The 27,009-nt window shown below is 39.3% G+C and overlaps 3 protein-coding genes across 7 annotated transcripts in view; 1 reads left to right on the top strand and 2 right to left on the bottom strand.

Annotated features, from left to right (window-relative positions):
* Nucleotides 1-70: 70 nt before the first annotated feature.
* Nucleotides 71-6,640, bottom strand: slc22a6l (solute carrier family 22 member 6, like). 5 transcript variants are annotated; one of them, XM_019253118.2, is made up of 11 exons: nucleotides 3,987-4,525; nucleotides 3,370-3,741; nucleotides 3,191-3,294; nucleotides 2,935-3,089; nucleotides 2,640-2,808; nucleotides 2,376-2,499; nucleotides 2,174-2,289; nucleotides 1,868-2,082; nucleotides 1,680-1,788; nucleotides 699-804; nucleotides 71-562 (listed from the first exon to the last, which is right to left on the bottom strand). In XM_019253118.2, the coding sequence occupies exons 1-11, from the start codon at nucleotides 4,035-4,037 to the stop codon at nucleotides 452-454; spliced, it is 1,632 nt and encodes a 543-aa protein (XP_019108663.1). In that variant the 5' UTR covers nucleotides 4,038-4,525; the 3' UTR covers nucleotides 71-451. The 5 variants fall into 5 exon arrangements, with proteins under 5 accessions (XP_019108663.1, XP_019108662.1, XP_010750842.1 ...); XM_019253117.2 differs by lacking the exon at nucleotides 3,987-4,525 and adding an exon at nucleotides 6,625-6,640 and having other exon boundaries at nucleotides 73-562; nucleotides 699-902; nucleotides 3,370-3,878; XM_010752540.3 differs by having other exon boundaries at nucleotides 73-562; nucleotides 699-902; nucleotides 3,370-3,878; nucleotides 3,987-4,521.
* A 784-nt stretch (nucleotides 6,641-7,424) lies between these two features.
* pygma (phosphorylase, glycogen, muscle A) lies at nucleotides 7,425-17,143 on the bottom strand. Its single transcript, XM_010752538.3, has 20 exons — nucleotides 16,785-17,143; nucleotides 14,538-14,639; nucleotides 14,357-14,435; nucleotides 14,150-14,253; nucleotides 13,819-13,950; nucleotides 13,590-13,701; nucleotides 13,417-13,499; nucleotides 12,306-12,449; nucleotides 11,998-12,090; nucleotides 11,568-11,714; nucleotides 10,384-10,547; nucleotides 10,116-10,230; nucleotides 9,906-10,007; nucleotides 9,483-9,630; nucleotides 9,339-9,397; nucleotides 9,093-9,234; nucleotides 8,802-9,009; nucleotides 8,244-8,378; nucleotides 7,949-8,015; nucleotides 7,425-7,783 (listed from the first exon to the last, which is right to left on the bottom strand). The coding sequence occupies exons 1-20, from the start codon at nucleotides 17,025-17,027 to the stop codon at nucleotides 7,634-7,636; spliced, it is 2,529 nt and encodes an 842-aa protein (XP_010750840.2). The 5' UTR covers nucleotides 17,028-17,143; the 3' UTR covers nucleotides 7,425-7,633.
* The window catches only part of LOC104925370 (neurexin-2-like), a 151,382-nt gene continuing 139,024 nt past the window's right edge, over nucleotides 14,652-27,009 (top strand). The window contains exon 1 of the mRNA XM_019253158.2: nucleotides 14,652-16,182. The gene's annotated coding sequence lies outside the window, so the exon portion shown is untranslated. The remainder of the gene's footprint in view (nucleotides 16,183-27,009) is intronic.

Below are 27,009 nucleotides of genomic sequence, written 5' to 3'. Positions count from 1 at the left end.
ATCATGCTGATGATCTGGGTTCCGCAGACATTAAGAAAAGAGAGACACACAAGACATAAATAAAAAGATGTTGATTTTAGTGAAAATACATTTTTGTTCACAAATACAAGGTTGAATATTATTTAAAGTGTAAGCATAGTATAACGTGAAGAAGGCTGATATAAAGGAATTATTATGTTTTAATACAGATATGTAAAATAAAAAAACAGAACTGAAGTAAGACTTAAGTCCTCAAAGCTACTGTATAGCAAATAAACATAGGTCTGAGTGTTTGCAGCTATTCATTTCACTGTTTTCATTTCGCTGTTGACCTGTTCAGGAAAATAACATTGGAACTCCATTTATTCAGCAGTCGTAAGACACAATAAACTCTTTATAGAAATCAAACAAATAAACAAGCCAGAGAAAAAGCAGCACCCACTCTACTTTAATTAACATGTCAGCAAAAACATCAGGAGTATAATAGAGATGCCCTCAGGCAGCCGGCTTTAGGAGATCCGCCTGTGTGTCTTGCAAGCTTATGGCTTCCTTTGGTGCCATTTTGGATCTTCTCCCAGATCCCCTGTGTTTAAAATAGATAAGTATGGATGAGTCAGCTCCTCTCTCTCTCTCTGTGTCTCTCTTAAAGCATGATGTTTTGATTTTGGAACATGGATAGCTATACGGAGCACATCTTGTCTCCTGGAGCTTGAGCTTACCTGTCCTCCACATCTTGTATTGTGTCCGGAAGAGGTGAGCCAAGTGTCTCTGGAAGAAATATTGCGGCCACTCCACTGAGAATCGGAGCTCCTCCATAGATTAAACCTGGTAGCCAAGGTATAGAGTCTCTTGTAAGAATCACCATGGGGGCCACCATGGCTCCTACACGAGCCATCATGGAAACACAGCCCATGCCATTCTGACTGAGGGAGAAAAAGTACAACAAACAGCCATAACAACACTAATCTTTGAAAGCAGTGATTGTGGTGTTGATTATAAGGTATTGATGCATATGTGGAACTGTTATTATTTTATAATATGGTCAATATCCTAAAAAACCTATGTTTTAAAGGTATTATAGTAAAAGAGCTGCTATCCAAAGAAGAAGCTGAAGCCACATTTTGAGAAACTATAGCTGTTTTCATGGCATAGCTGTTGAAAAACGAGCAGTAATGAACTGTGTCACTGAGTTCAGGATTATCCTTTACCCCTGTGTTGTGGTAGATGGTGACGCTCACACTGACACTGTTAATGTTTATGTGTCCACGTGCCCTCTGACCTTTTTCTACTCTCCTTATTGTACATAAAACATGAATGAACACCAACTGAATGAACTACAAGCTAACAAAGCACACACCACATTGTTTTTTTCTCCAGAGATTTAGATTTAGATGTAGATTTGTCCACAAGTTAACATAAAGACGCTCCAGCTACTGTATCCCCAAGTATGTATTTATTGAAATGATAAGGAACTGAAAAAATTGCAGTTCTACAGGAGTTGCAGCAAAAATGACTGAAGCATAAGTACAATCAATACTACAATAGTTAATCATCAAAGTAAGTCCAGTACAGAAACTGTCATTCATAAATAAAGATGAGTGCTCATTTCCTCAATAACCAAAATAAACTGAACTAAACTTCTCAGTAAAATTGTGTGTTAAAATAAGTTACCTACAGTTACCTATTTCCTACAGACTTACCGAATGATGGTCGGGAACAGTTCTCCAGAGTAAAGGTAGCAGCAATTGAAGGAGGCAGCAAGACAACCTTTACCCATGACAGCCAGACAGGTACGTACAGTCTGTTGTTCTGCACAGGAGTGGAACAGACAATCAAATCACTTTGTTTTTTCTTTAATATGATATTCACCCTGCATGCACTTACATACCGTACGGTACCAGCACGTTGATCAAAATAGTGATTCCGGCAAGTATGAGGGCACCAGACTGTGATGGACGGCGTCCAATAAAACTCATAGACACAGTCATGATAATTTTAGCAGGGATGTCAACAGCTCCAAAGATCACTTGTATTAAGTAGATGTCCACTCCAAACTTTTGCAGATCCATAGCAAGACCATAGTAGGCAAAGCTTGTGGATAACCTAAAAAAATATGCATCATGTCATTGTTATTTCATAGAAGGTGCTTAAAAACTGTCACTGAGTTTTTCTACAACAAGAGCAGGACATTTACCAGACAGCACTGAGGCAGACTGTCATAGACCTCATTGTGGGTGTGCGGAACAGATCCAGGACAGAGTAGGAACCCTGTGAACCGGACATCTCTTTCTTCATGGACTCCTGCAGCATCTATGCAAAAAGAGGGTTCTGTTAAACCAAATAGATTGCATACATAATTATAAACAAAGATACACAAAAACATCACATTTCCTTACTTTAATGTCAATTTTTTCTCCCTCTTCATGGCGCCCATTAAATCTGGCCACACTTTTAAGGTTCTTGATGGCTTTTTCCGAATTATTACTCAGGACCAACCATCTTGAAGATTCATGAAACCACCTGTATGGGATATTTGTAGGAGTTTATCTGTTTGATCACTAAATCTCTGTAATTGTAAACATCAGTAATTGTGGTTACAGCCCTAACTTTGATTTGCTGTTCAATATATTCAACATCATCATCATCAACTGTCATCTCACCAAGAGAAGAGGAAGAAGACATAGAAGGGCAGAGACACAGCCAGGGTTAACCACCTCCAGTCCCGAATGAAGTAGGCTAAGACTGCCAAGAATAACTGCCCCAATGTGTAACAGTAACCTGTTAATGTCCCCACCACTGTCCTGACACGAGTGGGGATCCACTCCACAACTTTGAATTAAAAAATCACAGAAAGAGAGATATTTTATAGAAGTTTCATAGCATGCCTGTGGACTACATCCAGTTAAGTTTTTTTTTTACAGGGTATAGTGATTGTCTTCTATCTAAATATCTTACTGAGTGAGAAGGTATTGAGTCCCAGGCCAGACAGAGCCATGCCACAACCAAACCGGAACAGGCAAAAGAGGGCAAAGGAGTTCGAGAAAGCGACACATGTTCCTGACACGGCCATCAGCATGTTAGAGATGAGAAGGAGGATGCGTCGACCATATCTAGGAGGCAGGTGGATTCGCAAAGGGTCTGTGAGGTCACAATCACAATTACATTATTTGTACTCAAAATATAAAACAAGTAGAGATGAAACCAATATTACCTGTCTGAAAGACCTCCAAAGATAACAGCTCCCACAAGCACACCTCCCATATAGACAGTTTGTCCCATTTGCTTCAAAGAGCGCATGTCACACACCAAATCCCACTGACAAAAATAGAAAAATGTGAACACACATAACAAGATAACACACAAACATGTAGATGCAAAATGCATTCTTACATCAGATATGATTGTGGAGCTCCTCTCAGTTATGTCATAGGACCACCCGTCTGTGCATCCCTGCAGGTCGACATCAAAACCATGTGTGTCTACCTGCTCCGCTGAACTCCCATTCTTAACCAGAAGGTGCCATTGTGGAGTAACGTAACGCTGGCACCTCTCTGGCTTTCCTTTTTGATCTAGTGGCACTGTGATCAGCAGGGTTTCCTCTGGGCTCAGCTGGGACTGAGAGAGGTTTGTGTGTGCCTTGCAGTAGTGAAGAGGCACATTGGCCACAAAGTTCTGCAACAGGTTGTGACTGGCCATCATCAGGACAGGGATGGAGAGGAGGGTCACATGTAGGACCTGGAAGCGCCCTGTGCTGCCCACCATCTCCAGGAGGTCACCAAACGGCATAGTTTTCAGTTATCAGAACTGCACAAGGTGACTTATTATCAGTGGCACTAAATTCTGCTGTTGGTAGCTTCCTTAAATGCCTTGATGTGCAAAAAATACTGTTACTCTAGCATCTGTGAAAATATATATATATAAAAAAAAAAGAGTTACCAGAAGTAACCACTGACTAAATTTGCCTTATGCATTTCAGTGTGTTAATAAAACAAAGTTAATAGACTTACATGCAGAATTAGTCTTCCCTCATTACACAAAACAAAATAAAATAAGAACATTAGCTCACAGATATCCGTCAAAGTAAATAAAATCCTGGCCAAAGAGTTCCAGAGAGAGTCCTTAAAAAAAAAAAAAAAGCCAAAAAGAAGCAAAAGTCGTCTTGTTGCTGCAGTGTGTTAAAGTGAGTAATCGGCTCTCAAATTCCAACCCTAGCTTTTCTGAACCTTGGATTATTAGAAGTGCAATGTAACCTCTTGAGGTATTAGCAGCTCTTTCTCTGAATACTGAGGTAGCATGCTGAGTCCTTGCTGCGCAGGACAAATGCCTGGTTGAAGTGTTTCAGTGCAAGTGAGCTCCAGCACCAAGATATACAGTAATGCTCTTTGCTCTTTTCCCTCTTTGCAATGAAACTCCCTGCCCCTTATTGGTTTATTGGTTACTTTTATGAGGCACAGGTCAATAGAGTGCATATGTGTGCATATGAGGTTGAAGTCAACTGAACTAATCTGTCTTTTGTTTAGTTTTGTTGTCATCTTCTGTAATGATTTCCATAAAGGTTACCTTAGTGTGCTCATAAGTCAGCAGGGATTTGTTTACCGGATTCAAAACTTCAACAGGAGCCAATTAGGAAAGGAAAACCAGTAAGTAAGTGTTTGACAAATTTAAGAGGATGCTGACAAATATTCACCTATCCAAAAGAACTTCAACAGAATGACCTTTTCCTATCCTAAGTTACCATGTGTTACAAAACAGACAATGCAGTCAATAAGTGACTGTTTTCGGGACAGATCTACAGCACTGCTGCCAATACCTTGCACTTCTTTGTGATTTTTGTATTTCATAATTGTATCGTGTTTACAGAGCACATAGCTCAAATCTGAGACTTTTCTGCCTGATTTGTCTCCTGGTGATTAGTTTTAAGCAATGTGTGCACTTGTGTAATATCAGCATGAGATGTCAGTCTAAATAAAGCTGCATGTGCATCAAAGCGAAACAGTTTTTTCAGCTGTGAGACGCTGTGAGTCTTTTATAATCCTCCCCCAACACGCCAGGGTCCCAACACGCCGTGGCCCCGGGTTAAGAAGTAAGAATATTTTAAAGAGGCAAAGTGCGTTTTCTTGGCATACTTGAGCTTAACCCTTAACATTCAAAATATTTTTTTATGATAAGGATAGGATGACAATACCTCTGTTTGGTGTAAACAAGAAAATGTGTCTACATGGAGGAACAAAAATACTGCAGGACGTTCTTTCAAGGAACAATTTACAGACTCAGAAAATTTACAATGTAGAATTGTGCCATTTAAACCATTAAAGATTTGTTTTATGTTATCTGAAGCTGTTTGATACATATTTGTACTTTGGAACTTGTTGAACACAATTGCACAATTAAAGCATACACTGACACAAGTTACACATTATTCTTTCTTTTACTTTGCATCGCATGTTCTGTTAATGCAACACAACTGCACCCGTAACACTTTGACCTTTTGTCTCCATGCAAAGCCAAGAAAGAAAAGTCAGGACAATTCATGTCCAAAAGTCAGAGCCCAGTGCCAAGAAGCTGTTTTACCCAAAAGTTATCCACTTTTATTTCTTTTGATTAAAAAAAAATAAAAAATAAGGAGTCCATCACAAATCCATTCTTTACTTGAAATCACTTAGTTTAACACGCTTTATTCACATATGCTTCACTTGCTATGCACAGCTGTGTCGCATGAAACATCATGTCATATACATGCACATGTACAGTGTGCACATCACTTACTCTGCTCATAATCTCATTGCCAATGCACTGTAGTCAATTTAAGATTTGCACTGCTGTGTGTTCAAGCGGGAGAATGAGGATGAGCAATGAGGATTAAACTAAGAGGGGTTTCTTAACATAATCTCTGTTGCTGCTTGGATTATTTAAGAGCTCTCTAAAGAGCACTTCATCACTATGACTTAAATTAACACTAATGTTCTGTTTGGGGGTCCTGAAGGCCAAGTCCCATTTCTTGGTGATGTTGTGGTTCATTGTTTTGGAGTAGTCACTGACTGAGCTGTGATTACAGTTGGTATTCTGACTTTACTGCCTCTGACTGTGAGAGTGCTGTTGTCATTGACAGTGCCAAAGTCCTCTCTGCTGCTCTTCTGGGTCTTGTGTTGTTGTCATCTAGGAACTGTGAATCCTTATCGGACAACCTGATTCCTCTTATGGTTTTGTTTGAATTGCAAAACTTAACTCCGCTCTCCATTGTCCCATTATTTACTTTATTTAACTTCCCCACGGGATGAGATGACCTTTGCGATCCTTCCCAAAATCCATTTAACTGTGTGTTTTTTAGCAGCTTACATCAGAAGAGGGGAAAACACACGATGTCACAATCTGTAACTGACATACAGAGTGGAATAGGTTCATGTCTTTAGGTAATATAAACCTGTTATCAAGTAGTACTTCATCTGAGGTTTTTAGAGATTGAATGAATATTGATGCAACGCTCAGCTATAGCAGCCTGTCTGCTGATTTGACCACAGATTACAAATGTGATCACAGAAATACAACAAAAAAGCCCACGCTGAACTGATTACATATTTCACTTGCGAATAATCGATGATCTATTGCATGCTAATGTGCAACATCGACACAGATAGTTAACTTCACCTTGACAGATCTCCGTCGACTGAAAGCAGAGTCAGCGTTAATAAGATGGTGTCAGCAGTAATGGGTTCCTCTCTTCTCCTGAGACTTTCTTTAATTTGTCAGACAGTAAGTGCTCTCTAAAATTTCTCAACTACAACCCATATAACACTGACGTCACTGTTACGCCATCTGGATGACTAGTTCATTCTATTACAAACAAGTAACTAATTACTTTGACATGTTATTTATTTACCTTTCTGAGGTTCTGTGGACATCTGACACTGATCAAAATACAGCTGCTGCACCCATGTACACATACTGGATGCTTTGACAGAAACATGGGAGAGCATAGAAGAGTCTTAGCATTTTGGTATATGGCATATGTTTTCTCATGGCAGATCATGTGTAATTGACTGTAAGACACATTATTTTGTGACTATTTGTTTCTTTGCATTTCAGTGTGCTGACAGTTTCCTGATTTATCTTCTGGAATAGATTTTTACTCACAGCTGATTTGTGTCTCTCAAATCTGATTCTGGGATCTGATGTGAGTCACAGTTCTGAAGAGCTCTGTCCTCACACTATGAAGTAATGACCACGGCTGTGCGCATCATCCTTTGAAAAGTCCTTTGTGTGCCAACTTTGGAAAATTTGCCAATCTTGGCAAAGTTTTGCAGATTCTCCAATATTGTTAAAGATTGAAAAATGTGGTGGTGGTGGTGTAATTTAGTGTGATGCTTGAAAACACAACCATCACCTAAAATATGCATAAATGATAAACAGACAAAGAAATAACTGACTCACTGAAATGGAAAAAGTCACTGAGGCTGCACAATTTATTGGACAACTTTTATTCAGATTTTTTTCAGAATGGGTCTGACTGAAAATATAAGAGTTTATATTTTGAATAAAAAAAAAGAAATTCTCAAAGTCCACCACAAAGCTCTTTTATCCACTTAAGGGCAGATACTGTAAATATCCACCTCTGCATCCCTAATGATGACTAAAACAGTTTTATTTATTATTATTATTATTGCTTGTCATCGGGGGCAGGGAGTTTCTCAAGTGTAGGCTCCATGCCCCATATCTCACGAGCATACTGGGCAATGGTGCGATCGCTGGAGAACTTTCCACATCCAGCAATGTTGTAGATCACCTTCTTGGTCCATTCCTTGGGGTTCTGATGTAGGGATTAAAATGATAAATAAGATCAGTCATTATTAAGATTATTAGCTCTGAGTCTCTCTCCATTCGTGGTGATACTCTTATTGAACCCATACTAATTAAAATCGTACTTTAAATGCATGAAAGACCTTTATGAACATTTCATTTTTAATAAACATACCTTGTAAAGAGCATTGACTTCCTCCTGACATTTAATATAGTCTTCATAGTCAGCGAAGACCTTAAATCTGTGCATAGAAGAATGCAGTTAACAGCATTAAAAATATATACACACATATATACTATATAGTACAGTGTGTATGGTGTGCATGTGTGTATGATTTTGTGTGCTGAATGTTGGTGTGCATGTCAAAGGCTGTGAGTTGTTGTGTTTTTTCTTTATATATGGGTTATCACTATTGTATGTGTGTATGAATGTGTGCACTGCAGGCTTCAAACGTTAGAGATGTCTTTACCTGTCATGATGCATCAGCATGTTGACAATTTCTTTAAACAGGTCAGGCTGCTTTGGGCTAAAGAAGCCTCCAGAAATCTGGTCGATAGCCTGTTTCAGCTCAGGCAGGCGGTTGTAGTACTCTTCAGCGTGGTATCTAAACCGAAGCAAAAAAAATATTCAAAGACGAAACAAAAGCAGTAGTAGTAGTAGTAGTAACCACCCTGTTAATGAAGGAGCAGTAGTCAATGATTCCCCCAAAGCATAACATTTAGGATGTGAAGTCTTTCATTGGACACTTGATTCTGGTGAAAGTGATCATTACAAAGCTGGAAAGTTCCTGGATTTTCGTATCGCATTGGATATTAAAGTATTGATATGAAAATGTATTGACAATTGATAATCTTGGAAAAATGGCTATAAGGTGTTCTTATATGCAAAGACATTACAACCCTTTTCATTACTCCCTGCAATGTCCCCTTGTTGTATCACGTCAAGGTTGAAATACTTTTGAGTTTCTGGATAAATATTTGAGGACTGGCAGCTGCAGATCACCATCCGATGGTGGTTCATTCCTTACCCTTTTATGTCAAGTGCATCAACGTCATCAACCCTCATGCCGAAGATGAAGAGGTTGCCCTCGCCAGCCTCCTCGGCCATCTCAACGTTGGCTCCATCCATGGTACCGATAGTTAGAGCACCGTTCAGCATGAACTTCATGTTGCCGGTGCCGGAGGCCTCGGTACCAGCTGTGGAGATCTGCTCTGACAGGTCAGCTGCAGGGATGGCTGAAAGATGACAGAAGTAGAGGGTTGATGTCTCTAATTTTTATGCCTGGCTCGAGAAAACAAAAAGTGATTTTTTTAATTACCTCTCTCAGCCAGTGTGACTCTGTAGTTCTCCAAAAAGATGACTTTGAGACGGTCTCCGACCACAGGATCGTTGTTGACCACTTCGCCAATAGCTGTGATCAGGCGGATAATCATCTTGGCGGTGTGGTATCCAGGAGCAGCCTGCAGAAAAGAAATTGTGTTAAATGAATTCCGCCTGAGTTGTGAGAGTGAGTTTATTTATTATGTTGCTTTGATATTTTGTTTCATGCCGTTAAACTACAAACCTTTCCACCAATCATGACAGTTCTTGGAGTCCACTGTTTGTTCGGCTCCTTCTTGATGCCTAACGGAAATATGAAGACGTTACACGACTGAGGCAGTCGGCAAATCTCTTCATGATTTAGAAGACTCTAAATGTGTAGACTTACGGTTATAGTAGGTGATGATGTGCAGACAGTTGAGCAGCTGTCTCTTGTATTCATGGATTCTCTTGACTTGAATGTCAAACATGGAGTTGGGGTTGATCTTCACCTTGTAGTGCTCTTCCAAATGCACAGCAAACTTCAACTTGTTTTCCTGCATTGTCAAAACATGGACTGCATTTCATCAAATTCAACAAGCTTCACTTCAGCTTGTATATTTACTTGTACACACATATTCAGAATTTTAGCAAAAGCCTTCAGAGGCACAGATTGCTTCACGCGGCATTGTGCTACAGTGCAGCAGCCATATTTAAATAACCAGCTGTAATAAAGCACAATTATTAATTCACGAGCATTTATTTAAGCATAATAGTTTTAATCAGACACTTGCACAACTGCAACGTTGACGAAAAATAACACATTATTTACCTGCTTCACTTTGGCAACATCGCGAATGAAAGCCTCATCGTTCACGAATTTGCGGAGACCCTGCAGCTGGTCAAGGTCACGGATGAAGTCCTCACCAATTCTCTATTAACAAAAAGAATAGAAAAATGTAAAAGGAAAGTTTAAAAAAAAGGTATTTTCAACTTTCAATGTTTTTTATGAATGAAGTATGTGTGTTAAAACGGAGCTAACCTCGGCAATGACCTCAGCCAGCCCAGGGTTGCACATAACTAGCCAGCGGCGAGGAGTGATGCCGTTGGTCTTGTTTTGGAACTTGTGTGGCTCCATTTCATAGAAGTCCTTGAAACTTCAGAGAGAGTGAAGCATTACAAACATTAGAAGACAGAGATGAAGCAGCAGCACGTGAAATAACAGTGAAACATATACAACATAGACATGCACTGTATTTTGGTTGATTTACCACTGTTACTATTATGTTATGTTTCTATTAGAGACATACACAGTTGCTTTGAGGATGTCGGAGTGTATCTGGGCCACGCCATTGACAGCATGTGAACCCACAATGCACAAATGGGCCATATTGATCCTCTTCTGACCGCCCTCCTCAATGAGGGACATACGGCGCAGGCGATCATTGTCACCAGGATACTTGGCTGCAACTCTCTGCAAAGTTAAAAAGAAGATAAGATAATCAATCATAGATTTCCATCATCATGTATATTTAAGACAAAATAAATTAAGTGTCAAGCAACACACAATTTCAACACTGCTTAAGTGGATCATTCAGTGTATTATCGCACAGCTCTGGCTGAGCTTCAGCTCATAAAATCTGCCCACCACTTCATGTCAGAATTTCTCCCAATATTCAGGAGGAACTTGGGCCATGTAAATATAATTGTGACAGATGTTGTAATTAAAAATTAATGTATATTCACTTTGCTCACAGAATTTATGTGCTCGTGCTAATCTTTAAAGTCCCTCTTTGCATTTTAGTGGGTTTCTGCAGCCTAGTCTCTAGCCACAAAATATCTATTCATAATCATAAATTAACAAATATCCGAATTTTAATTAGTGTGCTGCTTGTTTTGTTCACCTTTTAATGCCTCACATGTTTTTAAATTTGTTCTGTGCACTTTTAATTTATTCAGTCAGCCAAACTCAGTGGTGGATGAAGTACTCAGATCTTTACTTACAGTAAAGGAGAACTCTGTGGGATTTTTGTGCAACCCCTGACCACTATGGAAACACAGTGACCTGCATTTAAAGTACTGTTTATGCATAATGGCATTAAGGAAAAAGTTTTTCTTTATCATAACAACACATCATCATTTATTTGTTAATTATATTTTGTACTATTAATCAGAATCTGCTATTTGTAAATACTTTTTTTCAATGTTGCCCTAATTCTTAGACTCCAGTCTAAGAATGCAGACTGAAGTTTTACATGGTATAATGTGTTCAACCAGTCAGATAAAAGTACAGACAGACGACTTTATAACTAAATTGCTATTTAACAACAGAACAGACTGACAGTGAAAAGGAGCCATAAGTACATCTTGGCCCAAACCTTCAAATCTGCCCAGTACACCGAGTTGACAGATTATTCTGATTTCTGAGTTCATATCAGGCAACACACTGTATGCAAAACACTGTGGAAATGATGTTGCAATGTGCTGCACTCACCTCCAGGTGGCGACGGTTGATCTCATACACAATTTCAAGGTGACGAGGCAGCAGATGAGTAAAGAGGTCAACTGGCCAGCGCTCCAGAGCTTCAGGAAGAACGGTGTGATTGGTGTAGGCACAGGTGCGCACACAAATGTCCCAGGCCTGAACACCAGCAGAAGAAAATATGCACATGTATATATTAATATATTACTGTGCAAGACTTTATGGAAATAATAACTGCATTGAGATACATTGTGAGGTGTATAATTTCTCTTTTACAATGAAATGAAATACATGAAACAGCAAATGAAGCAACATGAAGTAATATAAATACTTTGTATGTGTATGGTTTTAAAGACTAAAATTCTGCTGTAATTACACATAATAATATATATAATATATGAAAATCAGTTCTACTGGCTGATGTCAGTGTTGCACTTTTCACCTTTTCCCAGTCAAGCTTCTCTTCATCAACCAGAACCCTCATCAGTTCAGGAATAGCCATGGCTGGGTGAGTGTCATTCAGCTGGATGGCAACCTGAATATGCAGAGCATTATTAACTGTCAATACAGAATTAGAACATGGCAGAAAGCGCTTTGTAGATACCGCTTCATTTCAGCTATTCTCATAAAACCCACCTACAACCTCCTCAACACACTGACAGAGGTAATTTAATGAAAACAGAGAGAACATCACGGGGGAAACCATTTCATTTCTGACAGAAAATATTTGGTTGAGTTTTTCTACTTCACCTTGTCAGGCAGTTTGCTGAAGTCTGTGCGAGCAATCTCCCTGGAGCCAAACTTAGAGACCTTGAAACGACGAATGATGTCTTGCAGGGTGGCAGATACCACAAAGTATTCCTGCTTCAGACGGAGCTCCTTTCCTTCAAAGAACTGAGGATAAAGACACACATTTGTCTGTTTCTGTTCTGCAGGCGAACATGAAAAGGTTTTTTTATTCTTTAAAAATATCCTTTGCATATTTCCAATATATATATTTTGAATATTTATTCATGGACAACTAACATATTTTCATTTTGTTTTTCATTCATATTGTATCTTTGTCTACATACAAATATGCAGTTCACTTTAACAATCATTTTCATGGAAGCTAATTTCATTGTTTTCATTGGAAATATCACCCTCAACTTGTAGCAATGGAATATTTGTTATTATCAAATAGAAAGAAACTGTATGGCTGATTATTTCCATAATGAATTGATCTATGAAATATTTCAGAGTGTTAAAATGAAAGCAAGACAAGTAAATCTGCTAAATGACCAAATCATAATTATATGAATAATGATATGAACTGTGAAAAGCATTCACATTAGAGAAACTGTACATTCCAATGTTTGATTAACTAATCAAAAGATCAAAGAAGAAGATTAACTTTTAATACGATTAGATTAACTAATCAAGTAATCAACGAAGTACTGCAGCGCTTCTGTGTTGTTAGTGGGAATCTACAACATGATGGAAGAGCCGTGTAACACTGACTGAACTGAATTTAAACTCTGCTCCACCACCATTTCAGCTCTCACAGACATAAATTATCAGTCCTGACATGAGTTATAGCTCCGGCTGATGGTTATCTCCCAAATCCTCCTTCTTGAGCCTTCAGGGAGTAAGCACATGGTGGCCAGTTCTTATATCAGCTATAAAGGACAGCTTCAAATGAAGCTTAAAGAGCACACAGTGGCTCTAGCTGAAGACAAAGGAGCAGTCCATACAGGAGCCATACAGTCGACAGCCCCTAAAATATTTAACTAATCCAATCTAATCCAGGTTTGCATATGCATGGCCACAATATGAGCGCAGGTCTGGTGGATTAAAAGATAATACAGTCATATTTTCTTACATTGTCATTGGGATACAGCACACGGGAGATGTTCTCAGCCAAATTTCTGTCCAACACAGCCTGGATGTAGCCGCCAACATTGACTGCCAAGGGGGAAAGAATACTCCTCGTATTAATCCTTATTTAATAGCTGTTACTTGATTGAAAACATTTGATCTGTGCCAAACACATACAGTCTTTAAGGTTAAACTCGCACGGTGCCTTCGCAGACCACAGCCTCATGGTGTTGACAACATTGTTTCTGTAGCCAGGGATTGGGGTGTCATATGGCAGAGCCAGCACTACCTGCCAGGACCGTTGCAGGACGAAACAAATACATATATTATTTCCGATAACATCTGAATATTTACATATAATAAACATATTTTTATTCATACTCATCTACTTTAATCGTAGTCTTACCTGAGTGTCAACCCATTTGACACCATCGGGGTGATGCTCGGTCCTGCCATAGAAGTGCACCGGGCGCATGTACTCTGGACGTGCCTTCTCCCAGGGGTTGCCAAAGCGCAGCCAATCATCAGCCTCCTCAACCTAAATAATGTAAATTTATATTCATTAAACCAGGTGATTCAAGCAATATCTATCTCTCACTCTCTCTCTCTCTCTCTCTCTCTATCTATCTATCTATCTATCTATCTATCTATCTATCTATATATATATATATATATATATATATATATATATATATATATAGACACAGCAATTAAGACAGAACTGGATTAATTCGAACCTGCCATCCATTGACAATTTTCTGATTGAAGATACCAAATTCATAGCGAATGCCATAACCATAGGCAGCCAGACCCAGTGAAGCCATGGAGTCCAGAAAACAGGCTGAAAACCAGAGACAGCTGTGACTTACTTATATAAAATAATGTATTATTTTAGTCTATCAACATTAAATTTAGAAATATGAATGTTGAAAGAAGATGCTCACCGGCAAGGCGACCCAGGCCACCATTTCCCAAGCCAGCATCTTCTTCCATATCCTCCAATTCCTCCATGTCCAGACCCAACTACAGAGGATAACAGAACGTGGTGGTTTGGGGATATTTTTACAATAGTCAGAAAAGGAAATTTCATAGTTAGGAGGAAAAAATAAAGCATCTTTCTATCACCTGGTATGTGGCCTCATCGCAGGCGTTCTCCAGTGCCAGATTCACCATGGTGTTTTGGAGTGTGCGGCCCATGTAGAACTCAAGGGAGATGTAGTACACACGCTACAGATTTGTAAGGGGAGAAACGAACAGCCAAAAACTCACGTTCGACTTGTGGAATTGAAGACAAGGGTGTAAATGATGCACGACAGTAAAAGTCAAGAGGGAACAGTGTTCCCGCTCAGATTTAAAAATGTATTTAATTGTTTTTATTGGTAGAAATAGGGTTAAAGTGTTTCTGGTGGCAGGTTTAGAGTAAACTCTGAGATAAATAAAACTTTGGATGAATACCAAGGGAACTGAAACTGTGACCCTGTGTTTCTCTCCTGTTTCTTTATTTTTTCATTGACTCAGGTGTATCAAAGCACATGTTGAAGGGCATTATTACTAGAGGTTTACTTTCAGAATCAAAATTCTGGTTAGATATTATTTTATTACTCAGGACTATCTAAAGTTATCATCTTTTATGTGCTGCCATTTCTTTGAACACATTCAAACATTACGCAACATTAAGTCACCCTCAGTTCAAAACAAAACCTCTGCATGCCCCTCTTAGAGGCCGTGTAAGCAGTTGTAATAAAGTCACTGAATAAAAAAGAAAACATCTGTAAAAGAGAGAATAAGGAAATGAAAATATGAAGAGAAAAATCGTTAATAAAACATAGTTGATTACCACAGTACAACTTGACCACTGCCTACAGCGATATATTGGTATCTTCGTATGATTAGGGTTACAGAAAGGTCTCCACAGTAGCGTGATGGGAACAAATATGGCACTTAAACCAAAGGCTAAATGTCACAATAACATCCAAACCCCAGACTGGCAAAGAAATCTAAGAGAAATAACAAAGAAAAATGTAACTTTCATGATTTAGCTCTGTGGTTGGGAAGGCGTAGAAATGTGCCACCTGAGCCTGTGTTTAGCCTTTGCCATTTAGTTGTGTTTTTTCTTGTCTGACATGGAGGGGCGGATACAGGCTGGAGAGAAAAGGCAGAGGAGAGAGGAGAGAGAGAGAGAGAGGGGACAGATTACTTTGGGTATTACATAACACTAACATTTTGGCCCAGGCAAAAATAGCTCCTGTAGAGGTCGCTGTAAAGGTCAGCCTGAGCCTGATACCCTTTCATTGTGGAGTTCAAGTCTAGGAGTGATAGGAGTAGTAGTTCAGATAGATATGAAATAATAAGAAATATGACCCACAGAGCCTTGTGTATCAAATCTTATTTGACATTAATCTTTGTTTCATCTCACTATGCTGATTAGATATTTTAGCCAACAAGCCATATTAGCAATGATTAGTGTAAAACTGAATCTTGTAACTTTGCAGTACGTTAGCACAAGACTCCCTCCTTCCAGACCTACAAGACCTTTAAGGGAGTCACCTTTGACTTTTCAGTCTTGAGCACCGGAACAAGGCGATACAGTTAGAAGGTCAGATGGTTCCTGAGTTAGAGGTTGCAGCCCATCATGAGATTGATGTTAACATGAGATTAAACAGTGTGTGAAAATTTGCTTCATGTGAGTTTATGAGATTTGGCACCCAGCAGAGTAAACAGAGGTGTGAAGGAAAACTTCAGGTGACGATAACGATCTTCTTCCCATTAGGTAAATGCAGCTTTTTGTTTGCACCCTCTCTTGTAATTGCACATTGTTTGTGTTTCAAGGAATAATCTGGTTTGATTTGCAATTTTGCTACTTCGTTCTAGTGACAGCAACTATCTATCCCTTCTCGTATTATGCCACTGTGTGACTACTTCTATATGAACTCGGATGCCCTCTGCGGCATGTGCTCATATGACACAAGTGAAGGCTATGTGCTTTATAGTCAGACAGGATGGGAACAGAAGGTCAGGGAGAGGTTTAATGTTTCAACACACTATAAGAATGGCAGCATACCAGCAGAGTGCTAAGAAGCCCCGGTGAAGTTTAAATGTCATGACTTGACATTACATTGACATCAGGCTGCTGAAAGTACACTTGAGAAACAACTGTTTCATGGAACAGTGTAAAACACAATGACTTCCATAAATATCCTGAAGGTGTGAACCTGTTCTTAGATCAATTATAGAGGCCAGTTTCCCCTGTATCCATACATGTAGTACTCTTTATCCCATCAAAATCACCTTTTAATTAATTAGTCTATCGGTTAACTAATAAATGTATATATTAACATGCCTGTAAGTGCATTGGTTATGACTTGAACTTACTTTGGGATCTTTCTCATAGTAGTGCTGCTGGGTTCTGATCCACCTCCCAATCAAGTGGTCCCGCACGGTGTTGGCAAGAGCAAAGTAGTAATCCCTCCTGGTTGCAACATTTCTGTCTTTGACCAGCGTAAAGTGGAGATGTCTGTTGAAGTTCTGCTTCAGTTCTGCAACGTTTTCAATGCCGGCGAGGCCTCGCACTGAAATCTGTTTCCTTCTGTCATGGTCAGACAAGGGTTTAGACATGGTGCTACAAGTTGAAGCAGCTTTGACTCTGGAAGAATGTAAACAGTAAGACAGCAGACACACACCACGAGGCCCAGAGACACAGCGAGAGAGGCACCGACCGCCACAGGCTCAGGTTCTGTATTTTAAAGGCATAGCGATGAATATTAAGCAGAGGGTGGAAGAGAGTGGATATATTAGGAAAAGGGTGGGGCATAAGGCGATGATAGAGGTTTTCAATTATGTGAGACATGAATAACTAAGGGCCCCATTTTGAATCACAGACAATGATGATGACTTCACATACAATATTCTTTACAAATTCCCCTGACCTGTCTAAAGGGGAGTGGTAGTGGCTAAACCGACATGACAGAGAGGGGAATTGTAGGGTAACTCTATATTCATAGGGCTCTGCAGTCACAGTTACCATACTGCAGATGCAACAATAGCACTGCAATGTTTACCATGTTCATGCTGCTACATAACTTAAATAAGCAAGTAGTGGTACTGTAAGAAACAATGTGTTTGTTCAGATCACATCTGTCCAAGAGCCTGAAGCAATAATGAGCTGTAGTGGAGCTACTAAAACACACTGTACTTCCAGTTATCACTCGAGCAAGCCAAACTCATGAAGTCTTGCCCTTCTATAAATAGTAACTCTGACCCAGTCCCAAAGGCCATGATATTTCAAAGGCATATCTTGTTAATGTCAGCAAGAGCCGGTAGACAACACTAGTATATTACTATGAGTTGGACAACAGCATAAGGGGAAAGGCATTGTTTGCTGAGCACTTGTCAGGAGGATGCAAGTACATGCTTATTATCTTGTTAAAAGGGTGTTTCTGTCTTTGGACTAAAATTGGTTAAAAGCTGGATGAAACAGCAACTGCTACTTTAGTGTCAAGATCTACTGGAGTGCATTGCACTCCGTCAAGAACTGTCAAATGCCACAACAGCAGAACAACAGCTAAATAGAAATCAAATTGCAGGAGGATGGCGGTGCTTTATGGCCATCTCTAATAGGCTTTACAGTATATGTTTCCTACACCATTTCCTGTTATTCCTTTTTCTTTAAATGTTCAGGCCTGCCAAAATGACCCCCAGAACAGAGGAACCATCATACAACAAGATGACAGATTGAAGCTGGCGTGCCCCTAATTTGTCCATTATGATGAGTAAATTATGTTCTTCTGTGTCTACTGGCACTTCTGTCAAATGGTAGATCAAGCATTTTAAAACCACACTGAATAAACGCTTTGTCTGATGGAAACTGTAAAAGAAAAAAAAATACAATATTGTTGATGTGAAGGAACATTTTCAACAACAAAGGGGACGTTGCAGTAGTCGAGCCACTGAACCAGCACAACACGACCATCTGTAAATTCTATCAACAGAATCTGTCTAAACACAGTTTACAGTTTCTCTTCATCATATTGTCAGGAAGATGATTTAAAGTTACATGTTATGACTATAGCAATTACAATCAAAAGAGAATGAGTCAACAACTTTGCTAACAGCCAAACATCAAGCAAGGTCAACAACACAAGACATAGCAGCCAACTAATATTACTTACTAGTCCAACAGCAAGAAATCCAGCCCTGCATCTGTCTTTCAGCCTTTTATTTCACCAACCTCTCGCCAACAACTACAAGTTACAGTTACATTTGCCTCTTGCCCTGCTCTGGATCTATCACAACACTGACTTCACTTATCATGAGCATTTGCTGTGCTCCGAGCCAGAAAATCTCCACTTCCTGGTGCCAAACAGCTGTTATACAATCCCTAACATTACCCCTGTGCTCTTTCTGAGCAGTCTAGCTAGCAAACTGAGCTAACAATAGCTAACAGCAGCTACACGTGACAGCTGTTAACTTCGAATCTACCCCAAAATAGCCACAGCTCTTTCATGGGGCTACAAATAGTTACACGTCCATCCTTGTATACTCGAACAACCTTAGACATACACATTAACAACAAGGCCACTCCAGTGCCTCATCCTTCATGCTGTTAATGCGATGCCTAACATGGAATACACATCAATATGTTCTCATGTTCCTGATCAGTTCAATGCCATCATTATTGAGCCTCTTTTCTCATTTCAGTTCAGAGGCTTGGTCCCTCTTAAAAATAACCACCAATCCTGGTTCCTCCATATTCAGTGCTGATGCTCACTTCTGAATGTACCCTTCTTGTCAGGTACTTCTCCTGCCCACTACCTCTGGTCATTCTTTCAAACGCATGCATGAACACTAAAGAAAACATGGACACGGTCGGTTGTTCCCAGCAGATCGGCGCTACATCCGTTGTGATCTCAAAGGCTCTCTATCTTGTCTCAAGCAACTGAAGGCTTTGAGGGGATCCGTCATGCCTGTGTGCCACGGCAGATTCCACACTGCTTAGCTTTCCCACAACACAGCAACAAGCCAAGACTTAACACTTCACTTACGTACAACTCCCACCTCCAATTTCTTTCTACTATCCTTCCTCTCCATACGGTACTGAAGTCTGTCATGCCCAGCTGCTACAGTGGATTCCCCACCAAAGCTTTCCCAAAACACAGCAACAGACCAAAGAAGTACAAGAGTAAGCTACACTCATGATCTTTTTGTCAAAAAAGGATTTAGAAATATTTAGTTGATTTTGTATTTTTTTTCTTTCTTTCTCTCGTTTGGGTTTCTTGTGTTTGGCTAGTGGGTGAATTTAGCTCTTTCTATGTGAAGGAAGGAATATATTATTTATTCCACATAATTAGAATTCTCAGGGTAATTAAAACATTAAAAAAATGGAAATGAGACTTGTCAGAATCTTGTGAAAGATTGTGATAAAAGGTTGCTGGTTTCTCAGGTAGCACAGGGCATACAGTTAATTGAAAACACACTTTTGAATACACTATAGGTCAGCAGGATATTCAGACTGAGTGCCAGTGCCAGTTAAAATCTCGCTTTTATGGGTTTTCACTTGTCTACATTAACAAAAACACGCTGCTGTTGTCCAAATGGCAGCAAAGTACCCACATAATTACATCTCAAGTTAATCTGGCTGTAATTCTCTTTTACTCACTATGCCTCATTCACACCTTGACTCCCAGCCACATTGTTACACACTGTTGGTGTTTTTCTCCTTTTTTTTCCGAAGAGAATGAGCATCTTTGTTTACATTCAACCAAAAGTTATAGATAGTTATAACACCTACTGCTTGGCACACATTCATTCCTGCACATGAGACTGCAGCAAACAATTGCCACTAGACATTAGTGTTTAAGCATTATTGAATGTAATTAAATTACATTGTTAAAATATCTTAGTCTGAACGGTGAAATCTGGACTTGTTCAATTCATTTTCATACATCATGAAACCATTTATCTTCATTTTCCCTGCAGTGATTTCTGATAGTGACAGACAAGATAAGTATTATTATTTTGTGTGCGTGTAATACAGTTTTATCTCTGATGGTGGAAAAGGGCATTTAATTGCATCCACACTGAACATTTCTGTTGTGTAGAGTTAAAACGGTGTTGTGTTCGCTGAATACTAATCATCTGATTTGCATTGCGTTTACTGCCAGCGATAAATCAGGGCACAGTTGGTTCACAGGGACGTTGTTCAGTTGCAGTGTTTTACTCAGGTCAAACGTCTGTCTATGAGCCTGTCAACATGAGGCCAACATAGGAAGAATACTGTCATCTGGTGGTACATCTGGTAATGTCACGCTGACAGGTGTGCTCTACAGTAAGAAGACTGGAGAGAAAAAGACAGTAGCAACTGCACCTGTGAGAAGTATTTATTATTATCTAATTAAATATATGAACTAAATAAGACAAGGAGATGTACTAACTCATTAAAGTGGCACTCCAGCGATTCTACACTTGAAGTTTACTCATCAGTTGGAGTACTTAGCTTGTGAAAACATATGTCTAGTGTGACTCTTGACGAGCTTAGTCCAAAATAATGATGATGATGTCTAATGAAAGAGTCTATTAATTTTTATGTGACGATGTGGGATCCAGTGCTTTTTGTAGCTTAACTAGAGGCGGTTTAGAAAAGAGACGTCATTTTCTGTATCTCTGTCATGTTGGTTTAGCCACTACCACTCCCCTTTAGATAGGTCAGGTCCTGACTCCGTGTGTCTAAGTGTACGTGAGAGTACATGAGCACAGGTTATGAGCAATCCGGTAAATATTGGACCCATATTTCACAACCTGCATATCTTCTAAAGAATCTAGACACTAAAATGACGTTTTCAGACAAACAAATCAGGAGGAAATAAACTTTGTTCGAGACCTGTCTCAGTCTCAGCAGCAACATTCTGTCAGGCGATCTGGCAGCACAGATATCTCTTCTCTCTGTCTGTGCTGAATCATCGGTCTGGCACAACACAATTTGCTTTCATCCATCCACATGATGGTCACAACACTACCAAACGAAGCGGGGAGATCGGGGCTGGGACACCACACCCGCTTAGGAGACAGTAAGCGTAAACCATTTCTTTAATTAACACACAGGATATCTCAGCCTCTGCTGCTTCGATTTTCCACCATTCTGTTTCTTTACCAACCCTTCTCTTGTGAGTGCCCTAACATTATTAAAGTACAATAGTAAATTGCACTAAATTAATGTTCATTGGATGCTGAGTTAAAACTCAGGCAACATATTGAACCTGCAGCAAAAAGTACACAATATGTACTACGCATTATGACTACATATTATACCCTTGTGTTGTGTGTTCATAAAAAGGGAGTATTGACAAAGCTTTATATGGCCTCAAAAATGGTTAGGTCTGCTGCAGTAAGACTAATGACATGTATATTAAAACACCAAAACCCAAGATTGGAACTTTTTAAAATATGTTTGTGGGTGGGTGTTAAAAAAAACAAACACACAAACTACCCATTTAAATCTAGAAAGCAGTCACATAGTACAACTGCAACTAAAGATGAACATTTCTCAATATTTTATTAATAGTGAATGTTTTAATTAGCATCTGGCTCTGCATCAAAATACACAAAGACCATTATTTTTACAGTACAACTGAGTACAATAAGTACAAAACTGTAAAAATGTTAAAAATACTCTGTTGCTTTGGTGAGAATAAAAACTTAAAAACAAAGAAATCTTTCCATGAATTTATGATTTTATGCCTTTATCTGAGGAGATGATTTGTATAACTGATCCGAATGAACGTCAATCTGAAAACAGGTTTCACGTTACTATCCTGTGTTAAACCCTGAGTGCCATGTGAAATATTTAATAATGCATATGATGCATTTGCTCGGTAAAGGAAACAAATGTTTTTATATAATTGTAAAAAAAAAAAAAAAAAAAAAAAAAACAGAATTAAGTGGCTCTATGATATCATAGCCACAGAAGACTGTGGGAGTTTTATTCTAGTGGGAAGACATCCTAATTTCAGTCTGTCTAATTAATCCTGTGTTGATTTTATTTATGATTTAGTTGTTCAGTTATGATTCTGAATAATTTAACCTGGCTGAAACTAAGTTAGAGAAGCGACTTACTCATCGTTAATGTCTGCCCAGACTCTGTGCTTTCAGTTTGTGTTTACACAACCACAGATTCACAGTGTAGTCAAAGTTCCCTATCACGAACAGGGAACTGTGCAGTGCTCTTCCTTGAACTTAAGTTAATAAAGTGCAGTGAACAAACACCAGGGTCCTGTCAGTGCATTCTGACCGATGTATTAGAGCAAATATCAGTGCCAAGAATCCACTACTACAGTCCAAACACCTTCCTCTATTTCAATACTATGACACCCCCCACCACCACCACAATGCCTCAGCTGCCGCAGGGCTGCTGCAGAAGCCTGTAGAAAAATCAGATTATGCAGTTCACAAGATGTACGTATCTAACACACAGACAACATAGGAACATATACAATTACATAACATATATATTTTTTCTTGTATTGCGCTGAGTATTGAGGAAACGCTGCCAACCTGTGACTGACATGTGCCATTAACCACTCACACAGCAGAATATTAAAAAATAAACACATTTTTCAAAACACAATTTTTACTCTGTATAATTACCAAAATGTTGGTTTGTTGCGTCGCTTTTATAACACAATCTGGGGACATTTATCACCACAATATTTTAAGTCTGGAGTGCACTGGAACTAAAATAAACCAAGCACCAACCTGCACTGCTGAAGACTGGACTGCTAATCATTTTCAGCCACATACTGTGAAAGTTAGTTATGCTGTATCTGGTTCCAACCTGCAGTCAAGTACAGGAGGTTAATGATGACTGGTCTCCACACCTTCAGGTCCTCCCTCTCCTTTGCAGCACTATCCAAGATCTGTACATCTGTTTCAGAACAGAATGGAAACAAACAGTCCTGCCATAAAATCTGTATGACGCTTATAGTGCTCAGTTTTAGCTGATATTATTCATAGTCACATTGTTCATAGTCATATTGTTGGGTTGTACAGGACTGCACCATACTGAGATGTTTTTATTATGTTGCCTTCCTACATTATGTAAATGCACAAGATTTGTTTTGATGTAGAAGATGCTCCATATAAAAGTAAAGTTCCACTTACCTGATGAAAGATGAAGAGGTTTGAGGTTACACTGTGAGCCACAGTGAAGCACAGATGGTGGCTGAGGTGCAAGTGGTAAGACGGTCTAAGCACTGCAGTACTGACAGCCCCTTCATTATAGCAGTATCTTCTAAAACATCATGAAAATCCATTAGAACTGTAAGTATACGTGGGTGTACGCCGATGTCATCTCCCCAACAGCAGGAGGTGAGTGGCAACTGTGTTGCCTGCCACAACCACTCTTAGATTTAATAAGCAAAATAAACAAACAAAATGAAAAGAAAGTAGCTATCCTTCCTCATTAACAGACAAATACTATCTCCTTCCTATGAACTGTTTAATTGCCTTGTTAACTCATCATAAAACACACTTTATCCAAATTCAACAAACAAAAAATTTCAGTAATTTCATACTGTACAATAATTTCATTTAGGAACAAATAAAACTCACCAAAACTGTCTTGGTTAGTCTTCCAGCTGTTTCAAAACTCTGGTTTGGTCAAAATAAACCCAGATGTGATTCGATATGAAAATGTATTATAGCTTTCCTTCACTGCCTCTCTGTCGTGACTGATCTCTTTATGCTCCTGGTGTGCTCGCTGAATGAATCAGCCTCAGAGGCACACCATTAAATTAGCAAAATAACAAAACAAAAAAAAAAACAACCGCAGATGGCCAGATATATTTATCCAGTCGCAATTAACATTTTTAAATTATAATTTCCAGGCAAATTTAAAAATAAATTATGTTTAAAAAATAAAAATTCCAGACTGAGATGGAGAATAAATGTCAAATAATTATCAAAGAAGTGTTGTTTTGATTTTGATGATGAAGATGCATGCTAATAGTTAATAAAGTCAATTTTATGTTTAATAATGATCAGTAATGTTTAGCACAATAATTAGCAGTTTGACTCGCTGGATTCACTTTTATAGATTTGTTATGAATTGACTTACCTTGGTAATAAATGACATACGATTGTTTAAACAAGGCTGAGGGCAAACAGTTTATAGGACCAAGGAGAACAATAAAAATAAGAGAGAAAAGGGCTTTTTTGGAGTGCATCTATCTTTACCCTCAACCTCAACCTGACTAAAGTGCTAAAATCAAAACTTGACTGGACTCGGCAGACTAGTATTTGATGGTAAAATTAAAGTCAGTTAGAAGGTAACTCTGCTCTTCAGCTATGACCACTAGCATTTATCTTTACAGTGGTGAAGACATTAGGTCAGGGTTTTTTTTTTCAGTGTACACGATAAAAGATGGGTATGATACAGATAGTCTTTGAAACTCTCATTGACAGCCCACTTCATGGCCAGAACTCCAATTTGCTTGAGTGCATGTGGTAGTTTTTCTCAAGAGGTTTGAGAGTCAGACAGTCTATCCACGTTGTCTCTGATACAGGACAGCTCCAAGCCATCTTGTGAAGAATCAGTGTATGACAAAGGGCTGTGTCATGTCTGGGTAACCCAGAATTGTAGGGGATAGACAAGCAGTCTTTATTGCCTGATCCATAATGGTCTGAGAGTTGTCAACTTGGTAGAGTTGCAGGAGGGCTTTTGGTTGGGAGTCTTTGCTGGTCTCTTCCGCCACTCCTTGATTACTGTGGCTGGCAGTGGGTTGAGTATATCTGAGCCTGGTTTGTGTGAGTAGAGGAGGGTCATACAGGGGCTTTGCAACCTTTCAGAAGTCCTTTATCTATGATGTAGTGTATAAAAGAAACCCTGGGATCTCCCTAAGCCTTCCTAAAGTGGTTGGTGTCTCTTAGAATTCCTGTAATCCTCTCCAATGATCATTTCCCTCGGGAACATGACATTTCTCTTTAAAAGCTTATGCTTGCAGGGGGTTGGCCCAACCATTCTGCTTGTACCTCTTTAACACCATTCCCACATACTCCAGGTGATCTTAAAAAGTGGACCTAGGTACAAGATAATGATCAGAGTAAGGCTGACATACTGAGATCACTGAGAGTATAGAAGAATGGACGCTGTATCCATGATGTCACCCACAGGCTTCTAAAGAGCCCTTTTGAAGCTCAAAATCTGTGGCACTGACCACCACTATGCTAGTAGTCCTGCCTCTTCTGCCTCCTGGCTAATCTAAAAGTTGGAAAAGACAGAAATATCTGCGGACCTGAGGTAGGTTGAATGACGCCTGGGTGCTCAAACAAGCGGGTGTCCAAGACTTTTCCCTGACTGAACTACTGACCATTCAAATCTCCAGGCCTCAGGCTTGGAGAGTGTGTGGTAGCATACACAGCTTTTACTGTATCAATGTGGCCAAGGATTGAGCACTGGTCCAATAAAGTCATGCCTCATCAAGCTGTTGATAGTGCTGTGCAATCCCTGGGTCTCTGCCTTGTCTCTGGTCTGACTCTCGCTGCTGGCTGGTAAGTGGTTGGTTGAGAGGTGAGAGGTCTAGATGGTTTCTTCCTTGGTTGCCAGGAACAATTGCCATCATCATCGTCATCAGATGTCAGCCTTGAGCTCTTCCTACATTAGATCGATGTCATAATCCTAGGCTGTACTGGTAACCTTGTCTGTGTCTCATACATATGAGCTTCCCTACTTTTGTTTTTTCATCAGCTTCTTCTGCCTCTCTCCCCTCCAGACTGGTAGGTATACTCAACTTGTCAGTTCGCTGTGACATCACTTAGGAAGGGTACACCTGGAATTTTCACTGAGGTCACTGAGATCTGTCTCGATTTCTTTCCCTGCACTAATTCTGGGTCATAGTCGTCATCTGGCTCTCCATCATTTGACTTCCACTGTAATAGCCTCTCTGTCAGCTCAATGGCGTGGAACAGAAAGGTATGAGCATACTCCTTGGGCTCCTGTGAGATGTTAACCAGCATGTGGGAGATTTCAGATGTGTTCTCGTCCTTGTAGTGCCCCTTCAATATGGTTTGGAGAGAGTTAAATTGCTCTTTCCAAGCAAGTCTCTGAGGTGGAGACGTGGGCTGACTGCTTGTGTTATTGCCTCAATTCCATCACTTCCACCTCTGAATGTCCTTTTCAGAGGCATGCTTCAGTCTGGTTGACGAGACTAGGATACACCCCAATGCAGGGCTGAAAACAAATCAAACAAATCCACTCCTATTATTATTATTATTATTATTATTATTTGTTTAACCCAGTAAAATGGATTGCATATTTAGTCAAAATGATGGTTCATATTAATGAATTGTCATTAATATTGGGTCATTGGGTTAATTCTACCATATCATTTGGTTGAATATTTTAAATGTTGGTTCATATACTGGACTGTTCATTCTTTCACTCATGTTAAAATATGCAAAAACATGCTATTTCAATAGATTTAAAATTATGCATAAGAAAATGGTAAACAATACATAAACACACACACAACAACACTGTGTGATGACTCTGACCCAATTTACTGAACTTTATTTGAAAATAGTGTTTTGTTGGAATGTCAACTTTTTG

Source organism: Larimichthys crocea, chromosome XXII, assembly GCF_000972845.2.
Source record: "Larimichthys crocea isolate SSNF chromosome XXII, L_crocea_2.0, whole genome shotgun sequence".
Lineage (NCBI taxonomy): Eukaryota > Metazoa > Chordata > Actinopteri > Sciaenidae > Larimichthys > Larimichthys crocea.
Note: the sequence above shows the minus strand (reverse complement) of the source record. Positions and strands in the feature narration are given on the sequence as shown.